The sequence below is a fragment of the Filicampus tigris genome, chromosome 15, assembly GCF_054856515.1.
Source record: "Filicampus tigris isolate MCC_2025a chromosome 15, RoL_Ftig_1.0, whole genome shotgun sequence".
NCBI classification, from domain to species: domain Eukaryota; kingdom Metazoa; phylum Chordata; class Actinopteri; order Syngnathiformes; family Syngnathidae; genus Filicampus; species Filicampus tigris.
In genome coordinates this window covers 19,395,731-19,419,966 of record NC_141231.1, presented here as the reverse complement: position 1 = coordinate 19,419,966, position 24,236 = coordinate 19,395,731, and the positions used below count along the sequence as shown (strand labels likewise).

Genomic DNA, 24,236 nt, shown 5'->3' with positions numbered 1-24,236 from the left:
CCACTCTGGAATGTAACACGATCAGGGACGACGAGAAATAATACAAATATGATAGAACATAGATGCTAAACATTTGAAAAACACTGCAGACTGTTTGTTGATCATCTGTGAATACTGCAAGAAATAAAGTGCACTGGAGTGGTGATGATGATGATGATGATGATGATGATAATGATAATGATGAGGAGGAGGAGGAGGATAGCAAACACTTAGAGAGTGATTTCCGACGGCGCTCTTGGTCAACAACTAAAATGTTCCTTTTGGGTTTGGACTTTTTGCTGCCTGGACGCGCAGTCACCAGCTCAGTAGGGAATTTGGTTCTGGTAGTATTGCAGCATGTCGTACGTCTTGCTCCTGGAGGGCAAAAAAACAACACAACATGGCTTGCAGTCTTCAAAAGGGACATTCATAAACACATACGCAAAATGAAAAGCTGCATGTAAAATTGTCTTTTTTTTTTTTTTAATGCTGAATTCAATATTTGTATATAATTGTTTATTTCAATGAACTGGCAACCAATTACGGTAACCAATTATTTAACGAGTTCAATGATTTTTTTTTTTTAAATACATTCATTGTAATTAAACAATTCCAGGAAAAAAAAAGTCAAAATAATCCAACAAACTACAAATTAATTCATAGGTGAGGTTTAAAAAAAATAGTTCAGTGTTCTTAATAAAATAATAAAAATATTTCCTTCTATTCTTCATAATGTATTTTAATAAAATAAATGTAATTATTTCATTTTCCCAGTATGCTTATTTGATCAATACCAACAAATCTATTAGCAATTATTCCAAGTGCTAAATTGATACTTCAAGAAAAACTAATTTGACAAAAAGAAATAAATAGTGTCGCATTTTAATTGCACAATTTTGCGGGGAAAACGGCTAAAATAATGCGTCAAATATTAGAAATTAAGGTTAAAAAAAAGCTAAAAATCTATACATTAAACATCTTATCCGGAGCTCACCAATTTTTGTGAAAAAACAGCAAAGAGATGTGAGCGGTTCCAGCGGTGCGTCCGTTTAGCGGAGCGCGGCGCTACGCTACGCTACGTGTTAGCATCAGCTGCGCATTTACCTGCTACTGAGGAAGCAGCTTTGGATGACCTTGATGATGAACGCCGCCGCCTCTTTCTCGCTCATCTGAGGATTAAACCGGCCTCTGATTGGGAGGGGAAAAAACACATGATTGACTTCAATGGTCCCTGCTGATGTGCACTGCTTACACCACCAACAGACAGAAGCTCGTCGGTGTTGACAATTTGACGACTTTTCTGACACCTGTGGCTACTATTTGCGGGAGAGAAAGAAAAAAAAAATCCCATTTGATTTGACGGGTGATTTTTGCGTGAGTTTATGACTCACTTGAGGAGTTTGATGGTTTGTCCTCGGAAGCACGGCAGTCCCGTGTCCAGCATGAGTGTAACCAGAGACACCACGGCGTCCATGTAGGGACTGGGGGGAGACGGCCACATTTGAGACACAAGACGAGCGCCGCGCCGGCCGTTAGCCGCGTGCGGGCGTTCCTACCGTACGGCCAGGTAGCCTCGCACGCTCATTTCCATGAACCACTTGAAGGGCGTGGCCTCCATCTTGCCGCCCATGATCATCACCATCTCGTCCGTCAGCTTGATGTCGGGCTCCCAGCCCAGGTTGCCGCCCGGGGAGCTCTCGAACATGAAGCCGAAATCTGCGGAGAGAGGATTCCCCCCCCCCCCCCAAAAAATAAAAAAATCCTCTCGGGGTAGTCCATTCCATCCTGACAACGTACACGTATCCAGTCGATTGCGGAACTAGTCAACGCAGTCATGTATGTCGCATGGTTTCACGATTGCGTGCATGTTAGTTACATGGTGTCGGTGCTTTCTGGACCTCTTGTTTTTGGTGCCATCTTGTGGCTGCTATACGCAATTACAAACAGCTTTTGTGGCGGGGCTTCACCGACTATTCGAGTTCATCCTTTGCGCTACATACGAATTTTGGAGCAATGGGTTTTGCTAGGTTTGAACAGTACACAGGCAACTGAGACAGTTAGCGTGTTAGCGTCAAATCATTTCTCTTTGGCTAAAGTATGCCAACACTGGGAAAAATGTCAACTCCTTATCAGCGAGCCTTAGAACTTTCAACAACTTACGCCTGCCGACCAACTGTGAGGAACTGGATACCGGACCGCCCCCCCCCCCAAAAAACAAAAAAAAAAAAACTACGGTACCCACAGGTCACAATGTTAAAGCAACACTGCGTCATGTCAGTTTTTGTTGATTATGGCGGCGCCATGTGGACAAAAGCGGTAGTGTTTTGACAAAAGTCCCCCACATTTCCCATGCGCCAGCGCGTAGTGTCGTTGGACTGAATGACATTTCTATTTCCAGTGTTTGTGTGAAAGATGAATAGCGATGAGGTCATGAATCTCATTTTGTTTCAACAATACTTTTGTTTTTTTTGTTTGTTTTGGGGCTTCTGCCGCGACACCAGTAACCAGTAGCGCGTGGACGTTCGAGTCGACTTCCGTCCTTATAGCGAAAGGAGCAAGTGAGTATGCCGTAAAGCAATTCAGGACATTTGTATTTTTGGGATGTGCCAGGGTTGCTGCCATCCTCCTCAAAGTTGCTTTTTTTTCCTCAAAAACAAAAAAAAAATCGGACCTACTGCTCGAAAGCTGAGCTATCTTGCTCTACGTTAGCATGGCAACCGTTAGCGGCAGGTGTTCACGACTGGACCACTGAAAGTCGAATACAAACGAAAAGTGGCTTCCGAGCGGTCGTCGCTGTCGTTACCGATGTGGATGAGGTGTCCTTTGCTGTCCAGCATGATGTTGCCGTTGTGTCTGTCTTTAATCTGCAGCAGGAAGAGCAGCAGGCTGTACGCCGCCATGCTGCGGATGAAGTTGTAGCGAGCCTGCGGAGCGAGCGCACCGTTCAACGAGGACAATCGAGGCTTCGGCGATCACCCAAAAGCAAAAAGCCAAAAGCCACACGGAAGCCATTCAAAGCAATTCCAGGGCGGCACCTTCTGGAAGGCCAGCGTGGATTCGTCGCCGTATTGGTTGCGGAAGTAGTCGTACATGCCAAAGTCCGTCTGCCGGCCCAGCTGGTCGCGGGACTTGCAGTCCGGGATGCACTCGATCACGCCGCACTGAGGAAGAGCGCTCGGTCAGTTACCCAAAGCAGAATGAATTGAACAGACGAATTGAGCAGTTTGTGCAGGCCGATTTCGCATTGTGGTTGGCCACCAGGCGGCAGCATAATTCGCGCATGCACTACGTACACACATGAAGGCGACGGTCGCAACTGCTAAGTATACCGGTCGTTTTTCACAGAGGCTTGTAAGTGTCCTTTCATTGTTAGTCTACATGTTTGGCTGCTCCATTTGTGTTCATTTCAGAGAGCGCAGCAAAAATGGACTTTTTGCAAATATGACAACTTGCTAAAATAGCAACAGTAAAAAAGGCCGGTCGTGGCCGACTGCTCGGAGGCCGGGAAAGGGGCGGAGTCTCACCCCGGGAGCCGTGGCCACCACCCGGTAGGGGAAGACGAAAAGGTCCAGGCCCACCAGTTGGAAGATGTTCTTGAAGAGCCCGATGATCTGCAGCGCCAGCATATCCTGCACACCGACACGGAAAAAAAAAAAAAAAAAGTCCAGGGGGTGACATACCGGTCACGAGCATGCAGGGAAACACTCCCAAAGTTTGGGCTGACCTGCCGACAGTCGTCGCCCACTTTGAAGATGGCCGCCTGCCAGCAGACCCGCCGCGCCCCGTCCGGGTCGTCCTCGTCCGGCGAGTCGGACGGGCGGCGCAGGCCCTCGCGCTCCAGCTCGCTCACGCCGCAGCGCTTCACCTTGAACTTGGCCAGGTAGGGAGCCTTGGCCGCGCTGCGGTGGGCACGGATGGCGGCAAATCACTACTTTGGTCGAAACGCAGCTCCTCAACTCCTCTGGCGGTTTGTGCTAACATTAACGTTAACGCTAAAGTGAATGCTAACATTAACGTTAACGCTAACATTAACTGCCAAAGGAGTGTATTTTGCCAGTTTGAGACAAGTGAAGTGCAACATACAGCCGAGGAACCTAAAACGATCCCCCCTTCAATCGATATCCGGAAACGATTGTGCCGCATGAATAGTTTTTATTTGATGAGGGCTTTCGGGGCTGTTGTTACCTCTGCATGGGCGTCCCAGACTTGTAGTCGATGTCGAGAACGATGGCCTCGGGGTTACTGGGCAGGTAACAACCTAGCGCACAAACGCTCATTTTGCATCGTGTTGCCGTGAGACGAGTGGAAAAGTTGCACGGCTCGTGACGTTGACGTTACCTGGCTGAACTTTGATATCGGCCAGAGCCTTCAGACAGCCCCGTTTCCTCTCCTCCCCCTTGGGAATTGGCCTGCGAGACCCCACAAAGATTAGCCCCTTAACATTGTCACCTCAAAATGGATTTGTTTCTTAGCATTGCGCAATAAACAAACAAAAAAAAAAAAAACGGCCCTAATCTGTTTGATGGAAAATGAACACTGGCTTGAATTCCAAAGTGGATGCTCGAGTGCATCATGAGCAAAATCCAATGATCTGGAAAGAATTGAACTTTAGCATCACATTTTGGGGTGATGATTGAATGAATGAATGTGGCATTCATTCTTTTCATTATTGAGATTGCAGCCTTCGCCTCAAGCTTGACAATCCCGCTCGAACTTTCCCGTCAAAGTAAAAGTAACGAGAAAGGATTGACGACATTTCACCGAAGCACTCGACTTTGCTGCGGGAAAGGCCAAGAGCTGAACGCTAAGGCACAAAGCAAAACGCCATGGACGTGCTAACAAAAATGGCAGGATCATTTTGTTCACCGCACGCCTGGTGCCGGCTTACTTGATGATGGCCGACACGTTGGTGATCTTATTGAAGAAGTCAAACTCCCGCTGGTAGAAGTCTTTGGCCGGCCCCGACAGCGAGCCCGTGATCTCCTCCACCATTTGCTCCAGCAGCTCGCCGATGTCGGCTGCCGCGGGCGCCGGACAATCAGACGCTCGCGTTAGGACGCTCAGCGGAAGAAGGCGGCACGGGGATTGAGGAGGGATGCGGCGATTCACTCAGGCCTCGATTGGATTTGCAGCGCCCGATTTTAGATTTGATTCCATTTTTGAAAATGCTTGTCTATTTGATCTCCACATTCAAAACGTGCTACGCATCCGGAATGAAAAAAAAAAAAAAACTAAAGACATTTTTGAGTACTCAAAAAGAGCACATGACCTATAAGGCATGTTATGTCTTTTGTTAGGTGTTGCCGTTGAGGGCTCGTGAGTGCCGAGATGTCCCAGTCCGGGTTGTCTCGATTCGGATCGAGTATTCGACTCATCGCGTCGAGTTGATTTTGAATCGATTTTCGACGAATCGTTACATCCCTCCAATAGAGTATGTTTTGGGTAGAGATAGACCGATGTTTTTTTCAGGCCCGATACCGATTATTAACAGTCAAGGCGGCCAATAACCGATATTTGGAGCCGATATTAATTTTGCGTACAAAAGAAAATATTGGCATCAAAATCTTTGTCTTTTACCTTTGTTAAACCGTCTTTAGGCATATGTTTATTGAACAATTATTTTGCATTATTATTACTCTAAATTTTTGACAATATACATCTTTGTTAGCAAATTCTAAGAAAAAGTTCAGGGAGCACCCAGGGTCGTCAGCATGTCTTAAAAAGTGCAATGAAAACACAATAGCTCCATCTATTCGACAGTAAATGAAGTTCTCCAAAATTTGCAAATGAAAGAAAATGCGTGTGGGGAAAAAAACCCCGTTCACATCTCTTTGTTTTGATTCCAACACAGTTTCCAATGGATTTCTCATCGGCCGTCGGATATTCGTCAAAACGCAGAATATGGCCGCCGCTAATCGGTCTATCCCTACTTGTGGGGTTTGTGAACTTACGGTCCTTGTGGTGCGCCTCCTCGTCCATGAAGATGTTGGTCTTCATGTTCCAGATGAACTGGTGGGCCAGCAGCTGGGACTTCTGCGCCGCCCACAGGATGTACTCCCTCACGTAGCCCATCTGAGCTCAACAAGGGGCCAAGTCAGCGCTCGCGGCCCGCCGCCTTCCGCGGCCAGCCCGCACTCTCACTTTTATTGGCTGAAAATCCGCGCTCGGGACGGCGCTATTAAAGTAGTGCTTGAGCGCTCTCTTGGCGTGGAGGCTAGTAAGCTCGCGAATACGCCTGACGAGCCTGGAGCGAAGGCGGTCGTTGATGCGGCGCGGCTTCATCGTTTCTCGACGTGCCAGTTGAACGGCGTTAGTGCTTTGCGCTCCTCGGCATTATTTGGTGCTTTTCCGCCATTTCGGTTTTGACAAACGATTTTTTTTTTTTTTTACCCCTACGGTGAGAAAGAAGGTGTTCAATTGAGGTGAGGCGTTACATTGTTCCCATCATGATTTGTCAAATGTTATATTGCTGGGCATTTATTGAAGCGATTGTGTCCACAAATAACGCTGATAAAATAATACAGCACGTGGCGTATTAAATTACTTGGGGTGTTTAAAGTCAGGAGTTTTATCACGTATTGGTCATAACAGTTGTTCATTTTAAAGGTATTTTTCGAGGAATTTCTCCACAAAAAAAAAAACATGTACTGCAATATAATAAGCAATATTTAGTTTCCTGGAAGCGTCATTTCTTCCACAGATATCTAATGATAGTTTATGAAAGGCATTTGTACTTTTTTTTTTTTGCATAGCATTTTCCAGATGAATAACAATAGTTCATTAAAATATAGACGACAATATGCAACGCCTTCATATTTCACTGTCATTTAGACCTCATTCTCTGCCAGACATTTTCAGAGGCTCTTTTACCCTAACGTTTGAAAAAATGTGAAAAAAAATATAAATAAGTTCCCGGGATTGAATGGCCGGACTGTGAAAAAACAAATAAATAGGAGTTTCATGCCACATGTTTTCAATTGCTTATACCAAAAGCGATTATAGTTTGTACCCTGAGGCAAAAAAATAAATACATTTTAAAAAAGCGAGGGATTTCTTTGATCATGTCGACAAGCCGGCTCGCAAACATCGATTTAGCTCCAAACACCTTCAAAATGGATTCTTTGGCATTGGGGCACATCTCGTTTCATTTAAAATCCACAGAGGTGGTGTTATGAGCCCCACCCCAGAAAAAGAAAATTGTGTCTTGGTCGCAATATTTATGAAATACCTTATCGTAGCGCAGCGCTTGTACAATCTGCGGGATGTAGAACAAGATGGCGTCCTGCGGAGGGGAGGAGAACAGGAAAGCAATGGATACAAGCGCTCGGGCGACGAGGACGCGGCCGCCGGCGACTCACCGGAGGGAAGGAGCGCAGCACCTTGACGCCGTACTGCGCGGTGAGCGGGTGCGGCGGGTACATGCTGCTGAAGTAGGACAGGCCCGTGGGCGGGTCGGCCGGCGCCCAGCACAGGATGTGGCTCAGCTCCGGGGAGTCGGCGTCGATGGTGTGCCACGTTACCAGGAACTAGCGCCGCGCCGCGCACGCACGCGCACAAATAAACGGACTTCCCATCTCATCATGTCGAGAGAGAGAAAGTGAGAGAGAGAGAGAGAGAGAAAAAAGAAAGAGAGAGTGTCCGCACCTTGACGGCTTCCGGAACGTCGCTAACGGCACCGGGGTCCAAACGCACCAGCCGGGTCACCTCCGCCGTGATGGCGTCGTTCTTGAACCTGCCCGGGAAGGAAAAAGGCTCGCGTTTCATTCGGCTCCCGCCACACCCTTAAAGTCTTGTCAATCCGGCGTTCGCATTGGAAAAGCGGAAGGCAACTGTGAGCAAGTTGAAGGCTTTGCGCGAGCGGTTTCAAGCGAGCGCTCCGCGGCCGGCCGACCTGGCGGGCAGCTGCGTGGCCAGGTAGGGCGCGATGTTCCAGGCCAGGTTGACGTTGTCCTTCCACTGCTTCTCGCTCAGGCTGATGTATTTGGACCTCCAGTTGGCGATGCTGGTCTCCACCGACTGCTCGCTGGCCACGGCCAGCTCCTGAGCGCTCAGCGGGTTGTGCCACGTGCTCAGACGCTCGATCTCGCTCGCCTGGCGGCGGGGGGGGGCAGGGCGGCGACGTTTGGAGCAAGCAAACGCAAAAGAAGCGGGCGGGCGGGCGGGCTTTGCGGCTTTGCGCTCACCAGCAGGGCCAGCAGGAGCGTCCTGCGCTTCATGTAGTACTTGTGGAGCTGCGCGCCTCGGTTGCTCTTCTTGGACGTTCCTGCGAGACAGGTTGCGGAAGCTCCAAACGGGCCCGAGCCGCTTGAGAGCAAATGAGCTGAGAGAGCCTACCCGACTTCTTGGACGCGCCGGACATGCCGCTGGACAGCGGGTAGGTGTTGATCCAGCCCTGGCCGCTGTGCTGCGAGCGAGCGCCGGAGTCCACGTTGGCGCGCATGTCGGCGGCCGTCATCACCGACAGGCTGTTCAGCGACGGGTCCTGGTTGTCTGTCCGGGATCACAGCCGGCCGCGTTTAGATCGCCGCGACCGCCACCAGAGGCGAGTGACCATGGAGATGTGGGGGCCCAACCGACCGCCCGCCCGCCCGCCCGCCCGGCCGCCGCATCCCGACAACCAAACCAATCCGCCTGGCGGTGATTTCAAACGTCTACGCGGAGCCGCCGCAGCACGTCAATACACCTTGGCGTAAAGTCAAAGATGCGGCGTCCCGCAAGGGTCTGCTCTACAACCTCTCCGGTTTCAGTTGCCTCAAAACGCCTGCGCGTCACCTTTCACGTTTTTCAAAGCGTCCGGCGCTGCAGTTCGCCGCCACGGCGCGAGGCGCACTACCCATGGCAACTTTCTTGAAACAAGACTTGTTGGTGGTGAACCACGTTGACCTTGACCTTCCCGACAACCTCAAGCTGAAACTGACAAGGCTCTTGTCTCGAGCCCTCCTGATTTCTACAGTTTCTTCTGAACCGCTCCTCCCGATCCCGATCAAAGAGGACAAAATGGACTTTGTCATCGCCCGGCGTGCAAATAGTCGCTTCCGCGAATCGCCAAACGTGGCAGGATGACGTGCCGCCTCCGCTTGGCGCTTGCGCTTTTCTACAAACTCTGGGCCGATAGAAGCCACTCGCCTCATCGAGTCGTCAAGGCAACAAAAGACATACCCCGCATCGGCCCTGCAGAACTCCCGCTTCATCCGCGTGTAATGGAGACGATCAATTGAGATTTTTTTTTTAGGGCAATGATGTCATGCTGCACGGGCGAGGTTTTACATGCAATCACATCCAGGCCTTGCGACGATGACATCCACAATGTCAAGATCAGGGACTCTCACAATGAGTCTCTCTCGCGTCGTCCAGAAGAAAGGATGGGGGGGGGTGCAAACGTTGTACTTTGGGGGGATCTGGCAGGTGGGCTGACATGATGAGGAGAAGTGCATCTCAACGCAAGTGAGAAATTTGCGCTTTATTTCCTGACGGCTGCTCGAATACGAAAATCTTCCCGTGGAGCCAAAGGACGGAAAATAATATTTGGCATTTTGATATTTGGCAAGGGAAAAAAAACATTCCGATCATCACAATAGTCGATAATGGTAACCCTAATTATTTGTAGTAAATCAATTCGGGGGTCCCCGATGTGGACGAGCAGCACGCCGAGGACGGAGTAAAGCGTCAAATTTGCCACGCGCTAGGCTGGGGCCGCGGCGGCCGAAGCTTACTTAGGATGGAAATCGGAGAAGTGCTGGACACGATAAGCGATCCAAAGATCCCGGCGGAGAGCGCGCCGGGGGCCGGGGCGCTACCGAGCTCACCGGGGGGCGCCAGCTGGCACGCCGCCAGGTACTTCTTGTCCGACAGGATGCTGGCGTAAAAGCGCACGGTGACGCTGATGTCCTCGCGCAGCCGCTTGTCGCCCTGGGTGGGAAACTTTGGAGACACGCTGCGGACGCAACACAAGGACACTTGACTCCGGACGCTCCTCGCATATTTTGGCATGACGTCAACGCGGACGGCGGCGGCACCTTGACGTGGCAATTTTGCTCATCCGCCACTTCACGTCGCGCGTACCTGAAGTAATCGAAAGCTGTGGAGTAGATCTTCTCTCTCAGCACGTTCCTGACGGTGGCGTTGGCGATGACGTCCGAGTGGAGCACGGCCAGGCCCAGCGTCAGCAGCCTGCGCCGCAAAAGACAAGTGTCGCAATACACGTTGGGGAAATATCGAGATATATACATATATATAAATAGGAAATATTCATACCACTGCAGTGTGGTGAAACGCTGCTCGCAACACGCACCTGAAACGAGGTCCGATGGCGGCCACGTGTCGGTTGAGGTTACTCTTGGCCCCGCCCACGTTGAGCCAAAGCGAGCGCTGGAGCAAACTGCAGAAGATCTCCACCTGGTCGGCGCTCGAGTACTTGGCGATCTCGAACCTCTGCACCAGAAACTGGATACAAAGCCAGGCAACAGCGTGAGGCGCAAAGATGAGCGCTAAAAAAAAAAAAAAAAAAAAAAAAAAAAGGTTGAAAAAGCTGTCAGGCGGACCTCGATCCAGATGTGGTGCGGGGTGACGTCCGGCGGGCGGGGCACGGGCTGGCTCTCCTCGGACGCCGCCAGGGGGTCGGCCTCCTGCTGCGCGTCGGAAAATAAGCCCATCTTCAGCTCCACCGTCATCTGCCACGCTCCCGCCATCTCGCGCATGAACTGCGAAAAAAAAAAAAAAACACACACAAAAAAAAAACAGTTTGTTCATCGACACGTTTTTAATTCAGAAAGTTAGCATTGCAGTGTAGATAACAAAATAACAATTCATATTTATAATGCACTAGGGATGTAGCGATAAATCGAAAACCGATGACATAAAATATGCATCGATGCAAAAAAATCGGATCAATTACTAAAAAATCGATCACTTATGCATCGATGCAAAAAAAAAATCTAACCGATTAATCGAATAATCGACTTGAGCGCATCGTTACATCCCTGTAATGCACTTTCCCTTACAGGGAAATCTCAAAGCGCTAGCGCTAATACAACTTCATAAATGAGAATGTAGAGAAACTGTTTTCGTGACGTGTAATTACTGTGTGTACTTCCGTATTGATGTGTGCCTTCAAGGGGCGTGGCCTCATAAACAACGGCAGGGGCTGCAGCCCGAGTCACTCTTTGAGCGGGTTCTCGTTTTTGTATTCGCCGAGTTAAATAATCGTGTGACGGGGTATCGGCGACGGCGGCACTCCTTGCCCACACACTGGGTCATCACAGTACCTTCACCGCTTTTTCTTCACCCAAAGTTGGACTTCAGGGTCCAACACTAAGCCCGCCAGAACCGGTACTAGCCCCGTCCATTCATCAGAAAATACGCTAAGCTGCCGTGATGCTTTCATATTTTGCGTCTTTATATTGGTGATGTTGATACTGATGGACTAACCTGACTTTGCCATTGCTAAAATTTCTCGTTGGCGCCACCCCCCCCTTTACCCACCGGTACTTCCACGCCGACACGCGCGGCCAGCAGCCACTCCCAGCAGGCGATGGCCGTCTCCATGCCGTGCTCGGTGAACATCTTGAGAGGAGACCAGCAGAGGTGGTGCAGCAGCTGCGGGTCGCACTCTGCGCACAAACACGGCCGTCCGTCAAAAGGTGCCGCCGGCGCCCGAGAGCGGGCCTTCTCGTGCTCTCGGCGCGATGCCCGACGTAGCCGACGCCAACACCCGCAGGCCGGAGGAAGGACCAAAGAGTTGCCAGAAAAAGGGCGCCTAATAACCAGTAGGGACGGAACGATTCACTCGATTCGATTTTTGGTTCCCGATTTTAATTCAATTTGTTGTTTTTTTAAAATCTTTTTTTTTTTTTTACTACAAAACAATTTCAAACCAAAACATGTTTTTATTTTGTCCTTGTTACGAACAGTAAGGTTTTGTAACTTTGCTTAAAAGTGAATTTGGACTGCTGAACTACATTTTTGCCTTATCGGTGTTTTGTTCGAGCCAGAACTACACACGAAAAATAAACGTACAATAGATTGGACTTATTACAAATCTTTTTGCCATCAAAATCTCAATATCGATTCTTCTAGTTTTTTACAACAATGCATATTTTAAGCTGTTCAAATCGATTTTAAATCGGTGAATCGTTACATCCCAGGCAGTGAATTTCTAAATGCATTATTCTTGTAATACTATGAATACTTTTTAACGATTTGGGGGGAGCCGCGGGTGAAGCGCTTGCGCGGAGGAGGACGCCGAGCGCACCTGGGCTGCTGATGAGCAAGGCGGCCAGCTTGAACATGGCCTCGGTGAAGCCTTGGGGCCGGGCCGAGTCCAGAGCCTCTCCCATCTGCTCGACCAGCAGCCGGCCCAGGTCCGGCTGGCCCCGCGCCGCCTGGGCGAAGTGGATCATGCCCGACACCTGCAGACAGGAAGCCGGGAACAAGCCGCCTCGGGTCGGCACGTCAAGTGCGCTGACGGAGGGACGGGCGGGCGGGCGGGCGGGCCGGCGCCTGCTGACCTCTCCGGCGTATCGGTTCCTCAGATTGAGGGAGGCCATGAAGTTGGAGTAGTCCTTCTTCACGCAGGCCGGCCTCTCGGTCAACTGAGTGGACTGAAGAGCGAGCAGAGGCGTGACAGTGAGAATGGCGCGTCAATTCAAGGCAAATATGCAAAAGCCGCGGGCCGTGGTTTTAGCGCCGACGGCAAACCCCGCCGGGCCAATTCCCTCGTTGGGAGTTGTCGAGCCCTGGGATCGGCGCCAATCGGCTGCTTCGAAGCGAAATGTTCACTTTTGGTCAGACTTTTTTACATGCGTCCTGCGATAAGCGTGGCCGGGAAATTTCTTGCCAATTGATTTGACTTTTCTAACGCATATCATCCGCAAGCCAGCGAGCAATTGCAACCCACCCCGAGCGCGGCGCTCTGCCGGTTGAAGCCGGCAAAGTGCAGGATGCTCTCGGTGGCCATGGCCAGGCCCGTGTGCTGAGACAGACCCGACACCCAGTTCTGATGTTTGTTCAGGTACTCCTGCAAAAGACGCACGCAGGCACGCACCCGCGGTTTGAGACCCGGCTACGCCGGCCACACAAGCAAAGGGGACGGCGTGAACAACGGCCGGCGTTACCTGCAGGTGGGACTTGGTGACCGACGGAGCCCATTTCATGGCCTCTTTTAGGATTTCTCCACAGCGGGCGGCAAAATCCTTCACGATGCTCTGAAATCAGAGACGCGAGAATAATTTGAGAGGACGACGCCATTGCATTTGTTCCGTCAACTACGCTGTCGTTGCGTTGAGCGATGCGCGAGGTCCTTTTCCGAAGAAAGAAAAGCAAAAAGGCGTGCGGCTGACCTCTCTGGCTTCGTAGGTGTCCGGGACGGTGATCCTGTGCGGCGTGTCCGGAATGTCGTAGTACGGCTGGTCCTTGTGGATGTCCTGCGTGGTCAACGTCAGCGCAATCGGGACAAGACAATGGCGTCATTTCGCTTTCGCCATTTTCAATAGGCAATCCCAAATCGGAAAAGGGGCCCGATTACTTGCCCCTTTGCTTGATAATCAATTAAAACACGGCCGAGATTTCGCCCTTGAACGAATGAATGAGACAAGTTTGGTAGGAAATAGAAGGAAAGAAGGAAGGATCGGATTCGGTGCCGGCCGACGCGACCTGAAGGTGCGGCGGCGTAGGGACGGACCGATTATCGAATTTTACAACATAGATGGATACTGGCAAACTGAAACAATGTTCAATAAACACGTGCTTAAAGATATTCCAACAAAGTGACGTTTTGGTTTTTTTTCGATTTTGACGGCAGTATTTTGACCGAAAATGAATATCGGCTCCAAATCCGGGTTATGCGGGCCTCCGCTAACAATCGGCGTCGGCATCGGCCCTGAAAACCCGACGGGTCTATCGGCGTGGGCGACTTACGGCGCTGAGCGAGAGCGAGAGCGTCTGCAGGATGTCCAGCATGGTCTTGAGCACGCGGCCGCTCCACAGCAGGTGAGGGAAGCTGAGGACGCAAGACGCGCGGGCGTCAGCTCGGCTCAGCTCGCGTCGCGTCGCGTCGCCGGGCTGACGCCCAAACTCACGTTTCGGCCAAGCCGGATAAATATTTATCGGCCACTCTGCGGATCCTCTTGTGGATGTGATTGAAGTTGACCAGCAGGAACTGGGCGTGGCGCTCCAGCTCCTCCTCGTGCGCTTTGGTCTTTGCCTGGAAGACAATTTGCGCGATTGCCAGTCGGGTGACAGAAGAAAAAAATGTTGCCGTCCGGGACGAATGAATGAGATGAACGCGGCCGTACTTTCTCCATCATCATTTGCAGGAAGACCTCAAAGACTTTGTCGCCGACGGCGACCACGCACTGCATCATGCCTGCGAGCAGTCGCACACAATCAAGCGGACGTTGGCGTGTGCGCAAAAGGTCGCGCGCCGCTTTTCTCACCCGATTTGTCCTTCTGGATGGCCCGGTCCTCAAAGTAGCGGAACATGACCTGGAACCGCTCCGAGTCCAGCGAATTCAGCATCCTGGGGGCAAAGGACACGGCGGCCATTTTGGCACCATTATAAGAACATTGCGAGCAAAAAAAGGGGAAAATAAAAGCGTGCGCGTTCCAAACGGCCTGTTGTGCGTTTGCCACTTCCTACGTTGTGAAAGCAACTTGAACGCATCACGCAAGCGAGCGTGTGGCAAACGTTTTTCTGGCCTCCCTCCAGCGGTTCAACAACAACCCGCTTGGAATTGAATCCATTTTATACATTTTGGGTTTTTTTTGCAATCGATGCATATTTCAAGGAGTTTAAAGAGGAAGTCAAGCCAAGAATATGTTCTATGCAACTCCACTAGTTGAAACAGGGCATTCTGTTCCACAAACGCAATATTTATTAGAATGCCCCGTTTCAACTAATGGGCTTGCATAGAACATATTCTGGAATAAAATATCTTTGGGTTGACTTGCCCGTTGAAATCGATTTTCGATCAATCGTTACATTGATACTAATGTATATTGTGGTTGTGTTTTTCAAGTTACAGTTCAAGTTAAGCTTTGGTCGTTGAATCAAAACCAAGTTGCGGAATCAACGACTCGTCGTGTCGATCAATCAATAAGAAACCCCCAAAATGGTGGCCATTCTTCTTTTCAGCCCCCCTTTGAAGCGTGCGTGCGTGCGTGCGTGCGTGGCGCAAGACCCACCTCATGTATTCCAGCCTGTAAACGGACAGCAGATACGTGCACATGGCGAAGTCCAGCTTGTTGATGAGCGCGGCGCCCTCCGGGGGCGGGTCCAGCAGGTTGATGATGGTGCCGCGCAGCTCGCTCAGCTCCGCCTGCGAGCCACGCCGAGCCGGACGGTGTCACGCGGCGTCACGCGAGGCGCCGGCGCCGAGTCGCGCGCTTGCGAGCGTTTCCCGGGCGGCATTTACCGGCGTGACCGTGTCGTTCTTCAGCGCCGAGTTGTACTGCAGCTCGGAGCGGAGAGGCTCGCCGCTCGGGAAGGTCAGCAGCGGCGATTTGGTGGCGATCTCGCACACGCCCTCGTACCACTCCTCGGGCCACAGACCTGCGCCGTCGTGGGGGGGGGGGGACACGCCTTCTCGGTCAGAGAAATGAAGGCGTTGGGGGGGAGGAGAAGAAAAAAAAGTGGTACCTGAGCCCTCCACGGCAAAGCCCATGACCACCGAGTAGAGCCAAAAGTCCCTGAAGAGCTTCTGGAGGCGGGGTTTGGCCTCCTTGATGGGCGGCAACCTTTTTGTCAGCTGACCGCCAGACAAATAAATACGTGCTTAAAACTCACGAGCATTTGGGCAAAATCTCCGGTAAAAGTTGATCAGTAAAGGGAACTGTCCCATCGGAGCTCCAGTGAATCGTTGCATCCCTATCAACGATGTTTTTTTTTTTTGTTCTTTTTTTTTTTTAAGATTAGGCCAATTTTGTAATGGCGGAGCGCCACAATCGTCATTGTCCCTGAATTTCGATGAAGCGCACAGCCCTACTTCAGTGCTTCAAATTCAAGAAGAGCGTCCCGGCTCCGAGGAGACGTTCCGACGCGGGTCGGGTCGTCGAACGCCTCACCACTGCAATGACGGGGATGAGGACGCCCAGGTTGCCGGCGCTGCTCGACGCCTGCGGAGAGGGAGAAAAGCCACAAAACCAATGGGAAATGCACATTTTCCTTTCCCGAAGGCCGACCGGCGTTGAGAAGTCGCGGCGGACCTTGAGGGCGGGGCCTTTGTCGGCCGCCCGCTCGCTGGCCCTCTTGCCCTCCAGGCCCAGCTGCACAAAGAGCTCCAGCAGGTTGACCAGCAGCTCGTCCACCATCTGCTCGGCCCGCAGGTTGGCCGCGATGTTGCCCAGGGCGTTGATGACGGCCAGCGAGCAGTGTCTGCGCACACGACCGCCACAGGGCCACCACACGGCCGCAACGGGGAAGTGACAACGGAACGCGATCGGAACGCAATCGGCGGCCGATTCCCGACGGGAGCTTGCCCCACCTGTATCCGTGGTCTTTGTAGTCCTTGGTGGAGTAGACCATGGAGCTGGCCTTGACACTGATTTGCTGGAACAAATTCCACACCTCCTGGTAGATGTATTGCTGCGGGGACACGAGGGCACAGCCGGCGGCACGTTAGCGTGCTAGGCTAGGCCAGGCCAGGCCAGGCCAGGCATCGGGCGGCCGGGAGACCCTCACGTTGCCCGTGATGACCATGCAGCCCAGCTGGTCCACGATGAGCACGTCCAGCTGCGACGGCGGCTGGCAGAACTTCTGCTGCAGGATCTGCAGGATGGGCTCCATCACGCGGGGCGTGTCCCGAAGGGCCACGGCGATGTGGCCCAGGGCCCGGATGGTGTGGTCCGGGATCAGGTGGGCGTCCCTGACCGGACGGGACGGAGAGCGTGACTCGGGGGTCCCGCCTGCCGCCCACCTTGACTTACTTGTCGTTCTCCTGGGAGATGTAGAGACGATTGGACAGGCTGGCCAGGAAGGCTTCCACGATGACGTGATCCATCGTCAGCCCCGCCTTCAGACACCTGGGGGGGGGGGGGACTTGACAATTTGAAAGCCGTCTTGAGATTGAAAGCCTACCCATCGCCTGTTTTGTAACTCCAACCCTTGTTTCAAACCCTACTTTGTAACCCCAACCCTCGTTTTAGGCTCCCCGATGATGAAAAAATACGAACGGCGATTATTTTGGTAAGAATTGAAATTGCGATTGGTCAAACGATCACTTAATTTTGGGTAAGAAAATGTTTCAATGTAAAAAAATATATGGAGAAATAAATGTAAATGAGTTCCTTTTGGACCAAACAAAAATGATCATGATGATGATACTCGACGATCACAAAATTGGCATCATCGTAAAAAAAAAAGGGATCATTCATCTGCATTTCTATCCAAGGCACTATGCTTGTTTACCCAAGGAAATCATCCGTTTGCACCTTTTTTTCCCCTATTTTTTTTTTTTCACAATAACTCATTTTATACTTTTTCTTTGGCCCACAAGGTATTTAATTACATTTATGTCTTTTCTTTTTTTTTTACGTTGAAACGTGTTTTTGTTTTGTAGCCAAAAATAAATGGTTTGAAGAATGGTGATTTCGATGATGACCCAAACGACGGTGTCGATTTTGTCCCCCCCTCACCTGCAGATGTTCTCGACGGAGATGTCTCGCAGCTGCTCGTACATGGAGGGCCGAGCGCTCCTGCCTCCCGACTTGGCGCCCACGGTGGACTGCGAATGCTCGTTGGTCACGTGGATCTTGATCTCGCCGCCTGCTTGAGCCATCGACACGGAGAGGAAGAGCGTCGGCGGGTCGGCGGGCGTCCGGACGTCGGCGGCGACGACTCACCTGGAGCGCACTGGCTGTGGTACTTGTACAGCTTGACCAGGACGGGCGACGGCACCACCAGGAAGTCCCTCAGCGAGGCGGCCACCGAGTGCGCCGCCACCGGGAAGCGCTCGCACAGCCGCCCCAAGCCCTGCGCGCGCACAAAACACGCCGGTAAGATGACGGCGGCTTTCGGAAACTGCGACGTAAGGATTTTCAATTCAATTCGATTTTCAATTCCCAATTTTCGATTCAATTCCATTTTTTGGAAATCGCTTCCATGCTTGTCTCTGTGCGGCAGTGTGGTGCCGCAGCCATTGACAAACGCAACACGCAAAGATGTTTGGCGAGCGCATCATTTCATCGATGTGGCGTGCATCTGGAATGGGGAAAATAAATAAATAAAAGACATTGGTTTTCTTTTGCTAAATGAGTATATGCTCATGACCTAGGTATGTTTTGTCTTTGTTGAGGGCTTGTGAGTGCTGAGATGTCCTGGTTCATAAACGCAACACTCGGTGCAACTCGAATCAATTATCCCATTTTTTTTTTTTTTTTGCATCGATGCATATTTTGCTCTGATGATGACTGATCACGGCGCTCAGGCTCGGAAGAAAAGGTCAGCCGCCATTGGCCGTTACCCGAGCAACTGTGATGTCATTTTCAGCCGACAGAAAGTTACAAAATGGCCGCCCCGTGAGATGGCTGCATTTTGCTGCTTAACTCATATTCCACAAGCGCAATATTCATCAGAATGCCGCGTTTTCGACTGGTGGCGGCGCATAGAAGATATTCTCGCAAAGAATCTTTGGAGGCAATTCAATTACAATTTCCACAATCCAAATCACAAAATTGGCATTATTGTATAAAAAAAAAAAAAAAAAAAAAAAAAAAAAAAAAATCGATATTCATATGAATTTCTATCCAATGCACTATGTTTGTTTACACAAGGAATTTATACATTTGCAGCTTTTTTTTTTCTTTTTTTTTTAATAAGAACGCCCAGTTCCCGATTACTGCCCAACTAAACATCAAACATGGAGAACGACGCGCTGCGTATTCATTTCTCTAGCCGACGAAGACGATGGCGATCGAGCCGAGGGCTGCCGAGGGCCGCCGAGGGCCGCCGAGGGCCGCCGAGGGCCGCCGAGGGCCGCCGAGGGCCGCCGAGGGCGTCGCCAACGGTTACCTGCAGGCAGCAGATGAGGAGGGGCATGTGGGCCATGATGACTTTGCTGGAGGTCTTGGACTGCAGCTTCTCCGACAGCTTGCCGCAAAGGTTCTCCGCTCCTGCGGGCCGAGCCCAGAGAAGGCGAGTGAGCTCGCGCAAGGTGACGTCGCCTGTGACGGCGGCGGCGGCGGCGCCCACCCTGCTCCTCGGTGACGGCCCACACCATGAGGTCCACGCAGGCGGCGCTGGCCTGGCAGCGCAGCTTGAGCGGGCTCAGCGGGTAGTCGGCCTCGTGCAGGATCCGCTGCAGCTCCGACTGGCTGCTGCTGAACTGCTCCAGCACAAAGTCGTGCACCTCCTTCACAAAGTCCGTCTGGAGGTCTTCTCGCGGGAGAAACGGGGCGGCGGCGGATTCGGGTGAGGCCCGGAACAAAGCAAAAATTTGAAAAAAAAAAAAAAAAACAGGAAGCAGGACCGCGACTGACCTCTCAGGTTGTACAGGGTGTCTCGGAGCATTTTGAAGACGGCCACGTACAGAGGGTCACTGAAGCTTTTGTAGTAGACGTCAAGCCCGGGATTGGCCTGGGGGGAGAGCCCAAGAGTTAGTTAGATCGTGTCCCATTGTCCCGACCTACGCACGCCGATGCATTTGTCAAGAGAAGGCAGAGAAAGCGGACCGATGGAAGGTAACAGCCGCTGACCTCACGCTCTTGAGTCACACCAAAGACAGTCCAAATGAAAGGCGTTGCTGCCGCCATCTTGTGGCACCTACAGGCAACCGTCAAGCTTTTTCAATGTCGCTATTTGAGGCAGGGCTCGGTCGAGGCACCCCACAAATAGCCGGCTAACGCTAGGTACTGTAGCACAAAAACTGGCCAATGGCTAATAGGAAAGTAGTAGTAGAAAGCTTACTGGTTTGCCAACAGCCACTGCATTTTTTTTTTGGACTCTTGTAGGGTGAGTATAAAATAACATTTATAAATATAAGTAACAAAAGCATTTTGAGTGAAACCACGGTCTTACCTCCAACAGTTCTGCCAAGGTTTCATCCAGCGACTTTAAAAAGCAATCGGAGACAATGTCTTCGACCTGTTGAAGACAACAACAACAACAACAACAACAACAACAACGGCACATGTTAAGCTGGCGCCTGCGCCTGCGTGCGGCGCGGCGTGGCGTGGCGTGCGCAGACCATGTGCAGAAGCTGCCTGAGCGTGTCCAGGGGCACGTGAAACTCTCCGCGGCTGCTGCCGGTGAAGAGAGGCGAGACGGAGAAGCTGGAGCTGATGGTGGAGAAGTAGTAGTCCGGGTCCACCGAGCTGCCGTCGGGAAGGTACGAGCCTGGACAGCACTTTCAATTTGGGCTCCACTCCCCACCGTGTATGATGGCTAGCAGCGGAGCCGCTCCACTTACCTTCAAAGTATGGTGCCGAGGGGTCGGCCGGGGAGCTCGGGGTCAGCCTCGTCCTCTCTGGACTGACCTGGAAACAAATGACTGAGTGAGTGCGGGAACACGTGTGCCGCCTTTTGTAGCCAGGCCGTGCTACCTACGTTGTAAGCTAGCCAGCTGGCCAGCCACCTAGCTAGCTATCGGCAAATGCTGTCAAGTCAAATTTTCCCGCTCTTTGGGCAAATCGTTTTGCTGAAGTTGAAGAAAATAGTACTCTCCAACAGACTAGCGATTTTTAAATCTATCTAACTTGCTTGCGAGCCAGCTATCATACTTGTTTTGGCAAATCTTGTCATGACCAATTTTTCCTGCTCCTTTGGCAAATCAGTTTGCTGAAACTGAGGAAAATATGACTCTCTTACCTTTTATTTATCAGTCTACCTAACTTGCTAGAGAGATAGCTATCTTGCTAGCCCACTAGCTAGCTATTCTACTTGTTTTGGTCAATCTTGTCTAGTAAAAAATTCCTGCTCTTTTGGCAAATCGTTTTGCTGAAATTGAAATTGATTGATCTAACTTGCTAGCTAGCTTGCTAACGAGCTATTCATCTATCTTGCTTGCTAACCAGCTACATGTCTATCTCTTGTTGTATTAACAAATCTTGGGGAGTCAAATGTTCTTGTTTTATTAGGAGATTATTGTCCTTGAACTAAGTCATGCATTTGCCACGGCATGACTTTTTTCCTGAGCTGAGTTTGTACCTGTTGAGACACGGAGGCCCCGGAGGAGCTCTTGCATCTCAGAGTGTCCCCCGGATACACGGTGAGGAAAGAGCTGGGCAGGATGGAGCGGAAGTCGTTGAAGGAGCGCCGTCGCGCGGCCTCGCTGTCGTCCGCCGCCGTCGCCGTCACGGGGGGCGGCGCCGGCCGCGGAAACAGCTTGGACAGCAGCGGCTCGTCCGTGTTGCTGTAGCGGCCGAAAGCTCGCGCCACGCCCAGCAACGCCGGCACCGTGTAGCGGCACGTGTAGTCCGCGGAGTTGGGACCTGAAAGCAAAATACAAAGTCAGCAAAATGGAGGCGCGCCCGTGGCCGGGGAGGAGGGAGGGAGGCACCTTTATCGTGACACTGGGGCGTCTTGCACAGCTCCTGCAGCACTTGCATGACGTCCATGACGCTCTCCAGAATCTGACGCCACAGTTACGTCATCACAACGCTTTGACAACACTCGCACGCGGGTACACTGATGCCGACACACACACGCGGACAAAAACTAGCACGCATATAAAGCCAAATAAATGTAATTCCTTTTGGACCGAGCACAATGTATAAAATTCGTTATAAAAAATTAAATTTTATAACGCACGAATAAAAATGAACTCAATTTTATTGACTTCCTGTAGCAGCTGACCTCTGCTCACTGTGCAGCCAAACTTCGAGGAGACAGAGTCACTGTCGCAAAGACGGACTTTGACGTAGTTTTCCTTTTAAAAAGTTGCTTGACGGCTCATTGGAGAAATCCCAAATAATTTGCGCACTTTACAAAGCCAAATTCAAATACCACATTAGTTGTATGCCTTTGGTGTCGTTCAACTATTTTACAGGGAAAGAATCGTATTCAAGGATCAAAGAAAGTTATTAGAACAGTCTTTGAATCCAAATCTACTTTTTTTTCCCCACAATCATTCCAAGATTTTACTGAAGTAAATATCGTTTCCAAGCTTCGTAAAAAAATGGAGTTGAAAAATACAATGAATCGCGATTAATTATGGAAAATGTTGCGATTAATTAGTTTAAAAATTGCAATCGTTTGACAGCACTAAATACATAAAAAAGATGCGCATATGTATAAATTCAAGTATGATTTCCTAGTGTAAACAGTGCGCTAGATATAAATGAAAATTGATCGTCTTTTTTTTCCCCCGATGATGCCAATTTTGTAATCGTCGTAATTGAATTTCCATTAGTTGCGCAGCCCTAACACACAGACACACTTGCACACGCACGTATAGACGGATACGGACGAACACAGAAATAGCCCCGTGGACACAGACGCACGCACGCACGGAGTAACCCGCAGACACGCAAACAAACGGGCATGCACACAAACACACACACCGGTCCACGAAAGGTCTCGTCTCGCTGGGCGACGTCAGAGAGCAGCGTCACCAGGCAAAAGCTGAAATTCTCTGCAACAGGAAGCGTGCCTGCAGGAAAGCCAAGTTGATCATCCATTGCACTTGGGAATGAGGCCGGAACACGTCACAGCGGGGACAAAGTGGCGCGGGTTTGACCTGGTCCTTTGCGTTCCGAGCTCTCCTCGATCCACTGAACTCTCGGAAGTCCCTTGAGCAGTCCCAGAAGGTAGGGCACGATGGCGTCTTTGTGCTGCGACGACAACGCCGCGTTGAGATTGCTCCCCCGCCCCCCCCCAAAAAAAGTGGGCGCCGGTCCTGAAAGCGTCAGGTGGACAGCTCACCTGCAGGTTGGACTCCACCAGGAAGATGCCCAGGGCCAGCACGCCGTCCCGCCGCCTCTCGTCCAGCTGGAACACGCCTCGCACATCCACGGGACACATGCATTGTAACTTCTGCACCTGCCAGTGCAACGCGTACCGCACGGGAGGACAATTTTTAGCACAACTAAGGTTCTTCAGCGTCTAATCGGCAGAGGTTAATCCAACAACTGGAACAATTCCAAAACCCATTTTTTGATCAATTCAAAAGCTACCTTATTGAATATATATATATATATATATATATATATATATATATATATATATATATATATATATATATATATATATATAAATACCCTAAAATGAACCACAAGTAAGGAAGTCAACGTGTATGCCTTTGTGTGACTGGTCTTTCAGGCATACAAGTGTACGTCCAATCCCTGTTGTGCATTTTGCTCTTCAGATCAATGTTGTCAAATTGCAAGTTGTACAACAACAACAAAAAACAATGTCATGTGTTTTCATATTTATGCCGAAAGCAACACGACAACATTCACAGGACGGGAAGGAAAGGGGAAAGTAAGTGAAGCAGAGCTGGTTAAAACAAACGCTCTCGCCTCGTTTGGCAGCAAAAAGCTCAAGCAAATTTTTTTTCTTTTTTTGCTTGGCACGATTCCTGGGGTGTGTGCTGTCAACAAAAAGCTGCTTGAGGCCATGCCTCACATCCCAATCGGGTTGAGGTCAGGACTTTGCACGTAGACGTTGACCAGAAATTGCTGCATTTTCACCGCTTGAATGAAGAGTCTTAACTTTGTCACTGGAAAACGATAATCATTCACTGGAGTCGTCTGTAGAGGATTTGTCTGCGAACGCTGACAATGTACATCGATCTTTGAATTCGTACGCGACTAGCGAGTTTTGGATGAGGGAAGGTGCGGGATGGAGCTTGCTGGATTATGGGCTAGCTGTCATTATCCGACTTCATCTTGTGACTAAGGCTACATTCGGTCACCTACGACCTGACTGGTCTCCAATAAATCCAGCCACTAGATTTAACTGGACGGGAGAAAATTCACATTGACAAGAGAGAAGTTGGTGTACTCGAGGGGGGTAGCCCGAGCTCGCCTTGGGCGCCCAGCTCACTTAGCATGGAGGCTAATCGGCGTGCTAACCTTGTCGAGCGGCGCCTGGCGGTGAACCGCCAGCGAGCGAGCCAGCGACAGGACCGTGTTGAAGTAGAAGCCCCGGCTGCGGTCTCCGCGGAGAGCCATGTTGCCACTCGACTTCCGAGCTCAACGCAGCAGCGGCGGCGACGGCAACACGACGAGCTGTAGCATCTTTTGCATTTTGGCCCAAACCAAAACGACGCGACGACGAGTACGGCAAGAGAGCAGGTCCAAAAAGCGACCAAACAAGGTCACACGAC

At 50.8% G+C, this 24,236-nt stretch overlaps 1 protein-coding gene across 2 annotated transcripts; it reads right to left on the bottom strand.

Moving 5' to 3' along the window:
* Positions 1-159: 159 nt before the first annotated feature.
* Positions 160-24,199, bottom strand: pi4kaa (phosphatidylinositol 4-kinase, catalytic, alpha a). 2 transcript variants are annotated; one of them, XM_086053506.1, is made up of 54 exons: positions 23,983-24,199; positions 22,832-22,948; positions 22,647-22,740; positions 22,471-22,559; positions 21,468-21,540; positions 21,116-21,399; positions 20,379-20,445; positions 20,157-20,305; positions 19,988-20,053; positions 19,450-19,546; positions 19,163-19,345; positions 18,983-19,083; positions 17,815-17,944; positions 17,608-17,737; positions 16,900-16,995; positions 16,655-16,838; positions 16,458-16,558; positions 16,180-16,348; positions 16,039-16,089; positions 15,614-15,722; positions 15,390-15,526; positions 15,160-15,293; positions 14,412-14,494; positions 14,271-14,341; positions 14,055-14,179; positions 13,894-13,975; positions 13,317-13,400; positions 13,092-13,181; positions 12,875-12,994; positions 12,486-12,578; positions 12,230-12,386; positions 11,461-11,588; positions 10,521-10,679; positions 10,271-10,422; positions 10,042-10,149; positions 9,693-9,913; positions 8,314-8,469; positions 8,163-8,242; positions 7,871-8,070; positions 7,624-7,711; positions 7,338-7,505; positions 7,208-7,261; positions 5,931-6,051; positions 4,868-4,997; positions 4,318-4,388; positions 4,165-4,237; positions 3,704-3,878; positions 3,504-3,608; positions 3,015-3,140; positions 2,783-2,903; positions 1,536-1,695; positions 1,371-1,460; positions 1,084-1,167; positions 160-354 (listed from the first exon to the last, which is right to left on the bottom strand). In XM_086053506.1, exons 1-54 carry the CDS (start codon positions 24,079-24,081, stop codon positions 303-305), a joined length of 6,387 nt encoding a protein of 2,128 aa, XP_085909632.1. In that variant the 5' UTR covers positions 24,082-24,199; the 3' UTR covers positions 160-302. The 2 variants fall into 2 exon arrangements, with proteins under 2 accessions (XP_085909632.1, XP_085909633.1); XM_086053507.1 differs by having other exon boundaries at positions 9,786-9,913.
* Between the last annotated feature and the right edge of the window lie 37 nt (positions 24,200-24,236).

Coding starts and splice junctions, on each gene's coding strand:
- pi4kaa (XM_086053506.1), bottom strand. CDS start 24,081: ATGGCTCTCCGCGGAGACCGCAGCCGGGGCTTCTACTTCAACACGGTC. Junction 19,547..19,987: donor CCTTGGCAGAACTGTTGGAG/GTAAGACCGTGG, acceptor CTCTCCCCCCAG/GCCAATCCCGGGCTTGACGT. Junction 13,401..13,893: donor TCTCGCTCTCGCTCAGCGCC/GTAAGTCGCCCA, acceptor TTGACCACGCAG/GACATCCACAAGGACCAGCC.